The 13,684-nt window shown below is 42.6% G+C and overlaps 1 protein-coding gene and 1 pseudogene across 4 annotated transcripts in view; both read right to left on the reverse strand.

Annotated features, from left to right (window-relative positions):
- Positions 1 to 13,684, reverse strand: part of wdfy1 (WD repeat and FYVE domain containing 1) — a 195,465-nt gene that overhangs the window by 94,552 nt on the left and 87,229 nt on the right. For 3 of the 4 annotated variants that reach the window (XM_060943727.1, XM_060943730.1, XM_060943728.1), the window contains one exon: positions 11,927 to 12,053. The exons of the other annotated variant lie outside the window; for it this stretch is intronic. In XM_060943727.1, the coding sequence (XP_060799710.1) occupies positions 11,927 to 12,053 (127 nt within the window). The remainder of the gene's footprint in view (positions 1 to 11,926; positions 12,054 to 13,684) is intronic. 4 annotated transcript variants of the gene reach the window in all.
- On the reverse strand, positions 9,482 to 10,477 carry LOC132864527 (general transcription factor II-I repeat domain-containing protein 2-like; annotated as a pseudogene).

The raw sequence follows: 13,684 nt of genomic DNA on the forward strand, positions 1-13,684 counted from the left end.
TGTCAACAAGACCAAAGACCTCAGTGTGGCCTTCAGGAGAAACAGATGCATTTACTCTCCCCATCTCCAACCTGTGCAAATTGTCATCCACTTCAAACTCCTGAGCATGCAGCTGTCAGAATTGCTTTCCTGGTCAAACACCAGCAATATTATCAGAAAAGCACAACATTTGTTCTCTCTCAGGAGACTCAAAGGCTTTGGAATGAACACCACTCTCGTCAACTTCCACCACTGCATGACAGAATGTACTGACCGCATGCATCACTGTGTGGTTTGGCAACCTAACTGCACAAGACCTCAGGCTTCTAGAAAAGACAGTCTACCCCTTTCCCTTTTGGCAAACACTTCCATGGCATCAAGGCAAACACCACCTCACCTTAAAAACAGCTTTTTCCAGGAGGCTTTTCAGATTCTCAACAGCCAAGATGGCAACGCTAATGGACGCAGCGGCCCCTCTCTCTCTGCGTTTCTATAGGAAATATGACCAAACATCTCATCTTGGGCCAGGAAGTCATAGAGGAACTTTGAGGCCTGAGTCTTCTCCGCCGGACTCGCCTGCTGTGTCTCACCCAGAGAAGAGGCGCCAGAAGTGGTGCGAGAGAAAACGGAAGTGTGGCAAGCGCAGAGGCATCCAGGCTAGGCTAGCCACTAGCCTGCAGAGACCTGCAATACCATCCCTCATTCTGGCCAGTGTACACTCACTAGACAACAAAATAGATAACATGGAACTCATGAGATCTGTGCTACATGATGTGGGGGACTGTTGGGTTTTCATCTTTACGGAATCCTGGCTGAACGACAACATCCCGGACTCCGCTATCCAGGCCAACATGCTACTGCACTGACCAAGCATTTATGGAAGGAAGCAAGACTCACAGCTGGGGAGTGTGTTTTTACATCAGCCGGAATGCTACTGTTGTGCACAAACACTGTTCTCCGCTGGTGGAGTTCATCATCAAGTGCCGACCCTTCTACGAACCAAGGGAGTTTACATCGATTCTGCTCGTCGCTGTTTACATTCCTCCCACTGCTAACATCAACGTCAGGAGTGAGGCACTCAATGCACTCTACCAGGCAAAATCAGTGAACAACAAACAGCACACCCAGACGGATTCTTCATCACAGCAGGAAACTTCAATCACGCAGATTTAAAGGTTTTACTGCCCAAACTACATCAACATGTACACTTCCCAACAAGAGGTGACAACTGACTGGACTTTGTATACACAACCCACAAAGGAGCTTACAAGGCCTCCCCCCCCCCACCTGGGTCTCTCTGATCACATCATCATGCTGAGACCAGCATATAGACCCAGAGTGAGAGCCATCAGACCAACACAAAAGCAGGTACATGTGTGGCCAGAGGGGGGCCTCCTATGTTTTGAAGGACTGTTTTAGCACTACACACTGGGACATTTTCAAAGAAGCAGCCACTTACAATGACCACGGACATGGAGCAATACACTGAGGCCGTCACAGCATACATCACAAAATGCACTGTCACTCGCTGCAAAACCATCACTGTTCGTGCTAACCAGAAGCTTTGGCTGACAGGAGAGGTTCACAAGCTCCTGCGGGCTCAGGACACAACCTTTAGTCCTGTGGTGTCACCGGCCCTAGCAACAGCCAGCGCCAACCTGTCCCGCAGCATCAGGGAGGCAAAATGTCAGTACAGCAAGAAAATATCTGGACACTTCAGCAACACCAGAGATGCACAGTCTCTTTGGCATGGCATTCAAACCCTCAAACTACAAACCCCCACCACAGGCCTGTGAGAATGACAACACATTGCTAAACTGCCTCAATGACTTCTTTGGATGCTTTGAAACAAAACACCACCCCAGCACAAAACACCACTCCTCCCCCGGACGAGCAGGCCACATGTCTGGCTCCAGCCAGCGTGAAGAGGACCCTCTCCTGGATCAACCCACGTAAGGCAGCTGGACCAGACAACATACCTGGTCATGTTCTGAAGGACTGTGCCATGGAGCTCAAGGATGTCCTCGCTGATATCTTTAACATCTCCCCGAGTCAAGCTGTCTCAAATGTCCCATATGTCTCAAAGCTACAACTAAAATACCAATGCCAAAGAAGCCCCTCCCACCCAGCTATAATGACGACTGGCCTGTAGCACTGAGTTCTATTATGAAGTGCTTTGAGCAGCTGGTCATGCAGAACATCAAGTCCATCCTCCCTCCCTCTCATGACCTGTTCTAGTTTGCATATAGGTCAAACAGGTCCACAGAGGACGCTATCTCTGCTGCTCTACACCCAACCCTCACTCACCTAGACTCAAACACCCATGCGTAAATGCTGTTCTTGGATTACAGTTCAGCATTCAACACAATCATTCCCCAGAAGCTAATACAAAAACTCAGACATTTGGGACTCAACACCTCTCTCTGTAACTGGGTGCTGGACTTTCTTACAGGGATGCCACAGAACGTGCGGGTCAGCAGTAACACCTCCAGGACCATCATGCTGAGCACAGGGACCCCACAAGGGTGTGTGCTCAGTTCGCTGCTCTTCACCCTACTGACCCATGACTGTGTACCAATCTACAGAACCAAACACATCAAGTTTGCAGATGACACGACTGCGGTGGGCCTCAACACTAACAACGATGAAGCCAACTACAGGAATGAGGTGAGCCAACTGGTCCAGTGGAGCAAAGACAACAAATCTCTTCCTGAACATGAGGAAGACCAAAGAGATTGTGGTTGACTTCAGAAGAGGTCACTCACAGCATTCCCCTCTGACTATCGATGGTGCTGCAGAGGAGAGGATGAGCAGCACCAAATTCCTTGGGGTGCACATCTCCTGGTCCAACAACACCGCATCGCTGGCCAAGAAGGCTCAAACTCACCTCTATTTTCTCTGCAAACTGAGGAGTACACAAGTCCCACCTCCCATGATGTGCTCATTCTACAGGGGCACCATTGACAGTATCCTCACTGGCTGCATCACTGCATGGTACGAAGGCTGCAATGCCTCCTGCCGGAAGACTCGGCAATGCATAGTGAACACGGCCAGCGAGCCCTCAGCCCTCCCTTATGGACATCTACCTCTCCTGCCTCACCCGCAGAGCCATCAGCATTGCTGGGGACACCTCCCACCCTTCACACACTCTTCAGCCTCCTGCCCTCAGGGAAAAGGTACTGGAGCCTCCAGGCCTGCTCCACAAGACTGCTGAACAGCTTCATCCCCCAGGCTGTCAGGATGCTGAACTCTGTCCACTAGCTACCCCCTGCCCCTGGTCTGTAACACATTCATTTACACAAGAACTCTCTCATACCCGTTGGCACATTACACTACAATCATTTGCATTACTGTTGTATCTGCTGCTATTGGTCATTGGCACTACTGCTCATATACACCTCATAAGCTACTTTTCTAAGCACCTTCTCCGATATGGTTATTGTACTGTAGTTGCACTACTTCTATTTTGTACATTGATTCAGAGTGTATTTTTACCCCCCCACCACACACACACACACACACACACACACACCTCAGCATAAATGAGTAAACCCCCTTTGAAAAGTAACATTTTAAACAATATCTCAATGAACACAATTTCCAAAATGTTAAGACAAAGTTTAATATAACATCTGTTTAACTTATAACATGAAAGCAAGGTTAATAATATAACTTGGATTACACATTTTTCAGTTTTACTCAAATTAGGGTGGTGCAAAAATGAGTACACCCCACAACAAAAACTACATCTAGTACTTTGTATGGCCTCCATGATTTTTAATGACAGCACCAAGTCTTCGAGGCATGGAATGAACAAGTTGGCGACATTTTGCAACATCAATCTTTTTTCTTTCTTCAACAATGACCTCTTTTAGTGACACACAGACACATATATATGCATGTGTATATGCGCACGCGCGCGCGCACACACACACACACACACACACACACAAGTATAGCATCACGTGTTTCAGTGGGCAAAAAGGCAACATTATTCAGAAATACACAGGGTAGTTTTATCACAGTGATTATAAATTAATCTTATAATGGCCTTCATGCCAATGGCACAGTTCCGCTATGATATGTGCGGAGTAGTCAACAGATGGCGCACGTGTCACTGGGTTGTTCAACAATGTCAACAACGGTGGACGCCGCACAGCCCAAACCAACAAAAGTAAAAAGTGTTTATTCAGGGTTTATTGTGGTTTAAGTTTAATAACATCTTGTAAATTTTAAAGATACGGAGCCATCAAGTAAATGTTTTTCGTGATGAAAATAGTCTGTTAATTTGTCAATTTGATCATTCTGGTCACTGTGAGTGTAACCCCTGGACTCCTTGACATTAGTTGATTAGAGTGATATTTGCAGGAAATGGACACGTCCAATTTCATTTCTGTTCGCATTGGTGTTTTAACATGTACTTACTGAAAAGGCTCATAATTTACATTCCCAACTCAAAACATCCTCAAAACACTGAAAGGTTTCAAGGAATATGAGGGATATTATTATTGGGTAGGTTTTTGGAATTGGGCTATGAACCAGAGTTAGGATGTTATGCTGGTATTTAGACATCAACTTCTCAAATATTTGGGGATTGACAATTTGAAATGTTTGAAAACTCATGAGGACTCGTGCATTACCGAATGCTGTGATTGTTTCAACTAACTGAACTTGCATGTCCATGCATTCTCTCCACATTCTCCATAACCGCAGGCAATCTCGAGGGAGCCATGTGTGTTAATTTCTGTTACCAGAATTCTTATCCCCAAATATATGAACTATACACCAATACAGAATCAGCACTCATCAAAATTTAAATGTATGCATTCTTTTGCTCTGTATGCATTCTTTTGAGAAAATATTTGTTTGATTATTCAAGTATGTGATTAATATAAAAAAAATCAAACATTATGATTTCACAATAACTGGCCCATCAATAAGCATGATAAGCACAAATACATCTTACAGGCCGCGTGAAGTAGACGCGGTTACCCAGACCACAAGCCCTAACTTAAGCACAATAATGGATGTGGCATGGGTGATAATTCGTGCATTTGTACGTTTGACATTTTATAAGCATCTATTCCAGTTAAACATCAATAAAATTTATTAATTCTATCTTATTTCAGCAAAACATTATACAAACCAATGTCACAGTGAGCATTGTTTTGGCTGGGAACGACCCGGAAGTGGAGGACTGATCACAGCGCCACCTGCTGAATACAGCTAAAATGTTGGGATAGCAGAACCATGCCATTCCGTGATTATTGTAGAGACTTTACCTTAAAATTTCAAGCAGGTTCAATTCACCTTAAAATCAGCTCTCTGTAAAGGGACACCATAAGTGTCAGGGAAGGGTTGGAGATGGATGCATGTGCAGAAGATGGTTTTATTTATAAACATGACAACAAGCAAACAATCCAAATCGGCAAGCAGAGATCAAAAATGGTAAACAAGCAAAAGGTCAGGAGATGGTATAAAAAGATTAGCACAGGTACGCACTAAATAAATAAATAAAAATATTAAAAACCCACTCCATCCAGGAATCAGGAAACCAGGAGATAAGGCTCAGTAATGTGTATAGAACTTAATGCAACACTTCACAGTGAGCATGTGTTTTCAGAGTCTTTATATTGGTGCATTGATCATCTTGTGCAGGTGTGCATAGTTAATGGTGAGTCTGCGAGAGTCCGCTCAGCATGCGTGTGGTCTAGAGCACACCCAAGAGTCCGGCTGATGCATATATACGGTATGATAATCGGTTTTAGAATTTTGGAAAAAAAAAAAATCTGATGGTTGCAGATATACTGTGATTGTAAATAAAGGTAATTGCGCGTTGACACTTCAGAACTAGTATCAGTGAAAAGGATAAAAGACTAAAGACAACTAATAAATTCAAGCAACAGGCTAAACACAAGCTTGACCCTTACTGTGCGGTGAGTTCTTTGGGATGGCATTTCTGACTTTTGTTTCCAGATCATAGGAACTGCTACACATACCAGACATCACTCACATCCTTCCATGTGAATCTGCCTTACAAATTTGTCTTTTTGAAAATGCATGGAGCAGACACCAAAACGTCCTGTTGGCTTGAAGTTACCGCTCTCTGCCCATACAAACTGAACCCATTCATTCTGTAAGTGTCCTGCCAAGCTCAGGCTGGAATGGATCAAAATTCTGTTTTTTTTGTTTTGTTTTTTTTAAACATCAGCTACACTTGAACAACCTTGAAGGACACACCTCTTGGGAGACATGCTTTGGTTTTAGTTTTGTTGTGGAATTTAAAAATATATATATTTAAAAATGTGCTACACTTTGCAAAGGAAAAATGCCACAAACTTTAAAGTGTTGCGCGTATGTCATCACTTTGCGACAATGTTTATTGTTAAAAGCGCTATACAAATAAACTTGACTTGACTTTGAACAGTAACTTACCAGGAACACATTTATGTAATGGAGGACTCAAAGAGCCAAACTTTACCAGGTAGTAAACCACAACACCACCATGTGGTATAGTGGTTAGCACTGTCACCTCACAGCAAGAAGGTTCTGGGTTCGAGCCCAGTGGCTGACAGGGGGCCTTTCTGTGTGGAGTTTGCCTGTTCTCCCCACGTCTACGTGGGTTTTCTCCGGGTGCTCCAGTTTCCCCCACAGTTCAAAGACATGCAGTTAGGTTAACATGGGGCAGCCTTGGGCTGAAGTGCCCTTGAGCAAGGTACCTAACCCCTAACTCAGGGGTGGGCAACAGTTTTAGTCTGGGGGACACATTCTCTTTGGCAAAGTAAGTGGAGGGCCACATTGGACAATTGCTAATAAAACAGTTACACAATTAAAAATGGTACAACTTAATTTGATGCAAATTATATATTGGGATACTTTACAGTTGCCTCAACTTTGCCAGCCTATTTCAAGGCCTGACACTTATTTTTGCTAGGCCTATCTGACATTGGCTACTCTAAGGTTGCAATAACTGGATTTACATTCAAGGACTCATTTACCACACTATCGTGCACCTTGCTCAACTGTCATTCATACCAACTGTCATTCATAAATAGATAACTATTAGCAAAACTTTAAAAGTATGTGTGCAGGTTACATCAACATACAGACAACAGGCAGACTGGCATGGAATTATCAAATTTAATTTAGGTTACCAGAGGGAGACCATCACTGAATGACAAATACATGCTTATCCAGCTGATTTGTCATTCATTTAGTTTTTGTCATTTGTTTTTGCCATTTCTTTCACATATTTTAATCTTTTTATGAAATGGAACACAAATGAAGTGCAGATCAACTTCATTACACTTAGCTTGACAGATATAAAAGGGCAACATGGAATATGCTACATCTCAAAAATTTGGAACTTTGATTTAGCTGTCTCATCACCATCTACGTGGGACAAAAATGCCAACATACAACTGAACAATGATGAGAAACACGGGCGATTGCTCTAAGACAACGAGGGAGGCTCAGCCTCCTCTAAAAATGCCGAACATCGTGTAGGATGAATTGCACTAGGCTTATGTTATAGCCGACCTTATAACATTGCTATTTCAGATCCAGAATCATAGAAATATATACATGTGCTCAACCCAACTACAGTGCCAAATAATTCCATTATAACTTTCCCCAGTTCGCCTAATGTGTGCATGAGTTTTTCCCCCTCATGACAACGCGATGCAGCCCAGCCTCAGTGGACTTCAATGGCATTTGGGAGCTATGCGCTTTTCAGTATCAAAATGCAAGACGATTATTGGACAAATACTGCGAAAACGCCCGCCCACGGAGTCCCACGGACTCCCAGCCTCAGTGGACTTCAATGGCATTTGGAAGCTATGCGCTTTTCAACATCAAAATGCAAGACGGTTATTGGACAAATACTGCGAAAATGCCCACCCACGGACTCCCAGCCTCACAGTGGGAGGGACATGGCAAAGCTTTCCGCGAGGAGACTGGTGATTGGTGAAAGCGGCCGGATATTTTCTTTGATTGACAGCTCGTTTCAAATATAGACAGGCAGCGGTGAATTTCAGTTCAGTCCCATGCGGATTCGCAAGTGCTGTGGTGTATCGTAAGAGATCAGCTTACATTTCGATTTCATTCATTACATACGGTTTCTACCAGCTTTTTTTAGTTTGTATACATTTTCATTGTAAATAAAGTGTAAATATAGTGTTGTCAAGTTTGCTATCTTAGTTCCAGAAATTTCGTTTATTTGAGTGACTGAACTTGAACTTGAGGGGGCTAGTCAGCTAGCAAGAAAGCTGCGCACGGATGCCAAGCATTGCTGATTTAATTTTGGCGAAGCCATTTGCCAGTCTTCCTTTCGAGGAAAAAATTTAAATTAAAGAGCAGGGTAGACCAACGCCTCAAATTGACTTGGTGAAAAAGGTAGGGAATAATACTCGTTCCTTTCAGCTCTCCTGGTACAAGAAAGTGAATTGACTAACAGCAAGTGACCCACATCAACAACAGTAAATAGGCTACTTTAGTAATATGTCATGGATGGACCAAAAATATAGAATCTATTTAAAATGTTTATGCTGAGTATATTATATTGGAATATATATTTTTCTGGATATGAACAGCTACAATTTGGAAAACATTTTTAAACAAAAACACAGCCGAGAACATTTCACACTACAGACCTGGATTAAAAGTGAAGGGTTATCAAAATTGTCAATAAAACATCTCAGTCAAAATAAGTAAAATATAGGGAAAGTGTCATTGAATGAAATGTGTGGCACCCAGCTCTATGTTTGGCTCCCCAAGGTCAGCTTAACACTCTGCTGTTACTGCTGAGGTTCCTGACAAAGACCTGCTTTCAATAATGATCAATTTTTAAACAACATGCCACAATTTTAAAATATAAAATTTTAAAATATACCCCCCCATCATGTATATTGGACAGTTTGTGACCCTGCCAACAATCAGCCAGATCAGAGGCAAGAGTATGGGCAAAACTGATGTGTTTTTTCTTTTTTCTTTTAAAATCTGTAAATATCGTAACCAACCAGCCTCCCCTGTTTGAAAGACTACCAGCCGCCACTGATGAGAAAATAACATCCTCTATTCAGGTGAACTGATCTGTGTAGATAGGCTACTTTAGAACACAGTATTACGGCCTATACAACTATGAGACGAAAAGCTTTTCATCAGTGTTCACATTAAGTTACATAATTAAGGCGGTCTCTTTACCAGACCATCGAAGTCTGGTGTCATGTTGGATGGTGAGATGCACAAAATGGACGACAGGTGTACATCAGTTAGCCGTGATCTGTAGCGGGACTTGTTATAGTTCATCACAGAGAAAGTCTGTTCACATACGTGGAACCGAATAAAACTAGCATCCTTTGTGCATGCTTCTGCATGTCAGAAAACTGGCCCTCGTTCAGTGCACTGTAGAACTTGTCCAATGATGAAGTGAATCTCTCTGAGAGTGGGATCGCACTGCAAGTCAATTAACTCAAGCTGAGCCTCCGGAGGCGCTTGGTCGCTGTCAAAAGGTAAAGGGAGAGGATACCAGCTCCATCTCTTTTTCAATCTTGCCGAAGTCAGAAAAACGCCTGTTGAATTCAGTGTGCAGATCCTCGAGTGTAGTGGTGTATTTGACAGTGAGTCGAGATGGCACATCCTTCATTGTGGCAAGAGTTGGGAAATGTGTAAAGCTCTTGTTTGACATTTGTCGGGAAAACAGGGTCAGTTTTGCTCCGAATGCTCACATGTAGGAATACAGTTCGTGCACGAATATATCCTTCCCCTGCAGCTTCAGATTGAGGTCATTCAAATGGCCCATTAAATCCACAGCGAAGGCAAAGTCAAGCATCCAATCAGGATCTTCAAGTTCTGGAAAGTCACTAGCCTTCCCGACATTCTCGAGAAACAGCCCTATCTCACCTCTCAGGTCCCACACACGGCACAGCAATTTGCTCAGGCTCAGCCAGTGAACATTCGAGTGGTATGGCACATCGGTGTGTTCTGTCTCACACTCCTCCAACAACTGAATAAACTGGCGGTGGTTAAGCACCCGGGCCCTGATGAAATTGACAAGTTTAGTCATGGTTTTGGTGATGTGGTGAAGCTTTAACACTGATTTAGACAAAACCTCCTGATGAATGATGCAGTGCAAGAAAACCAGAGTTGAGTTGGGGTCATCCTCTCTCACCCTGTCCTGTGTCCTACGCAATAGCCCAGAATTCTTGCCGGTGAGGTTTGGCGAGCCATCAGTAGTCACGTTCAGTAACTTTGTCCACGGCAGGTTTAATCTCTGCATATATCCTGACACCGTGTCATAGAGGTCTGAACCTCTTGTCGTGCCTTTCATTGATTCCATCGCAAGAACCTCCTCCACTATTTCAAATGTGTCAGTAATTCCTCGAATGAATATAAGCAGCTGGGCAGTGTCTTTGATATCAGTGCTTTCATCCAGCGCTATCGAAAAGTAAGTGAAATTGGAGGGCCTTTTTAACAATGCACATTCCAGCTCATCATCATTTACTTCAATGTGACGTGTAACTGTACGGCGAGACAGGCTCACATTTTCAACGTGACTTTTGCTGTCAGGGCACAGTACGCTAGCTGCCTCAACCATACAGGTCATTTATAAATTCACCAGCTGAAAATGGTTTGCTGTGTTTGGCGATTTTGTGTGACAGCATATAGCTCACTTTAGTTGATGACTCCTGGACAGTAGACTGCTTTGTAAAAATATTCTGCCTGGCTGTTAAGTTGGAGGACAATTTCATGGCTTTTTCTTCCCTCTCCCGTGCGGACAAATTTATGGCATAATAAGCATGTCTTGTATTGAAGTGCCTACCAATATTATATTCTTTGAAGACCGAGACACTTTCCTGACATATCAAACAGATCACCTTTGAGCCGACGTTCATAAGGAAATATTTTGGTGTCCATTCTTTGTTAAATACTTGACATTCAGCGTTAACTTTTCTCTTTTTTGCTCCACTCATCTTGACAAGTTGTTTAGCAGCTGCCTGGCCGTTTAGAGTTTGTTACTTTGAGGAGTGAAGAAGAGAATGAACCAAATTGTAATTTTACACAGTGACGTCTGTTCGATTGGTTTTAATAGCAGGATCAGTTCAGATAAAGAGGGCATTTTTTTTTTTACCCCTCCAAATTCCGAGGGCATCACGGGGGCCGGATTGAAGCACTATGGGGGCCGGATCCGGCCCGCGGACCGTATGATGCCCATGTGTGCCCTAACTGCTCCCTGGGCACTGTAGTATGGCTGCCCACTGCTCTGGGTGTGCGCACGTGTGTTCACTGCTTCAGATGGGTTAAATGCAGAGGATGAATTTCACTGTGCTCGAGTGTGCATGTGACAAAGGCTGCTTCTTAAATAGAACAATGTTCCTGGTCTCATATTAAAATACAATTTAGACAGTAAACTATTTAACATGTCTCGTTTTATAAGGTATAATTCCCAGGGGTGATGTCATTTTTGTAAGACTAGCACTTTAATTAAATGAGACTTATTTCTAATATTAAAATAAGTTGATAAAATATAGTAAAATGACAGATTCTCTCATGACATTTGTAAATCCCCTAGCTTGGGAACCCCTGATTTACAGTCTTCCAATCCCAAAATAAAATCCATGTAATTTAAATTTATCTGAAATTGGCAACTGTAAATGCATGTTGCTGTAAATTGCAATGGCAATCAAGCCTTATAAATATACATTTTCAAAATCTTAACACTGTGGTGCTTGGACTGATGTTCGCCATTTGTAGCAACATACATACTTGTTAATATTATCTTTTCTGTTGTAAGCACGAATACAGACATGTCAGCAAAATAACAGAGAAAAAAACAAACAGAACTGTAAATCAGAAAATCTTTTTGAAAGAAAAAAAAATTGTGGAAGGAAAATAAAGGTTAAAGACCTTTTAAGTCAGTAGTGTAGTGGGTTTGTTTGCATGTACTTACCGATGTCCCTGCAGTAGTAGTGTGCGGCCCTTTCCCCCACCAATGTCCCACATGATTATACTGTGATCAGATGCACCAGAGAACAGCCATCTTTTCACTGGGTCCCACCACAGAGCTCCTATACTTCCTAAAAACATAAGAGTTTCTTTGGATCTGTTCAGAGCTCATATTTACATTAGTCTCTGGTGATCCAGTCACAAGCAAAAAGCTGAGCTGTATGGCCATTCGCCTGTGGCATTTTATGTGTCTCATCTGTGTCTTTAGTGAACATTTTTGACTGGATCTTCTGAATAACAAGTAGACAAAGCAGTCCTATCATATTAAACAAATCCAAAAAAAGAATTTCAGCATACTTCAGTAATAACCTATAGTACATATTCAGTGGAAAAAAATGTTTCCAGAGAAACAATTTCTATCAAAAGTCCTCAACAGTCTGTGATATATACAGATCTATAATAACTAAAGGAAAAGCCTGAATAAAAGATGAAGCATAAGGAATACAGATGCTTCCAGACAGGTGCACACAATATAAGTACGTACTCAAGTACTTCCTACCATGCCCGACGTATGCATAAAATAATTCAGCAGGCCCAAGTGGTCTTGCCATTTTAATACGCTCACAGGGGACTCTATATACATGCACACCGTCTCCTCCAAAAGTATTTGAACAGCAAGGTCAATTATTTGCTTTACTATATACCAAAGACTAGTTTTGAAGATTAATGAGATGATAGATCAGAGTTTCAGCTTTAATTTCCTGATATTTACATCTAGAGGTGTTAAATAACTTGGAACATGGTATCTTTTGTTGAACCCACCTATTTTTCCAAGTGATCAAAAATGTTGGGACACACGGCCAACAGCTATTTGTTGCTACCCAGCTGTGCCCTGTTAGACTGACTGTTTAAACAGTTAATAGTGCTGAATGTCTTCTCTTGGTTTGAGCCCTTGGTTTGGCCTGTGAAGACTGCATTTGGCATTAAAAAGGATAATCTAAAATGAAGACTAGACTGCTGTCTATTAGAAAAAAGCAAGTCATTTTGAAGCTAAGAAAAGAGGGGAAGGTTTCAGACTGGCTAAGTCAAATTACCAGACCATAAGTTAATTGAGCATGCCTCCTGAAGAGAGAACCCCTCCCCCCAAAATAAACTGAAAGAAGCTGTGGCACAATGTTTGGAAAAGCATCACAAAAGAATTATTCAGCACTTTGGTGAAACAGCTTGATGCAGTTATTGTAAACAAGTGATATGTAATCAAAAGTATAACTTAAGACCATCTGTATACAATATCAATATACAACCCTGATTTGAAAAAGTTGGGAAACTGTGTGAAACGTAAATAAAAACAGAAACAGACATCTTTCATGGTATGAGTTGCTGGGAGAGGAGCATCTCTACAGCTGACAGGAAGCGACTGGACAATCTGATCAGGAGGACCAGCTCTGTACTGGGATGCCCCCTGGAGCCAGTGGAGGTAGCGAGTGGGAGGAGGATGGCTCAGCTGTCATCTACGATGGAGAACGACTCCCACCCCCTAACAGGACTTACTCACTGGACTGCAGAGCTCCTTCAGTGGGAGGTTGCTCCACTCCAAGTGTGTGAAGGAGCGTTACCACAGCTCATTCCTTCCTGCAGCTGTTAGACTGTACAACCAGCACTGCTCACAGTAGACTCACATCTGTATGTCTGTCAATAGTTGTTGCATTTTTTTTCTCCTTGTTTTATCTTTTGCAATTATGACCACCTGATATGTGCAATA

The sequence above is a fragment of the Neoarius graeffei genome, chromosome 17 (genome assembly GCF_027579695.1).
Source record: "Neoarius graeffei isolate fNeoGra1 chromosome 17, fNeoGra1.pri, whole genome shotgun sequence".
NCBI classification, from domain to species: Eukaryota; Metazoa; Chordata; class Actinopteri; order Siluriformes; family Ariidae; genus Neoarius; species Neoarius graeffei.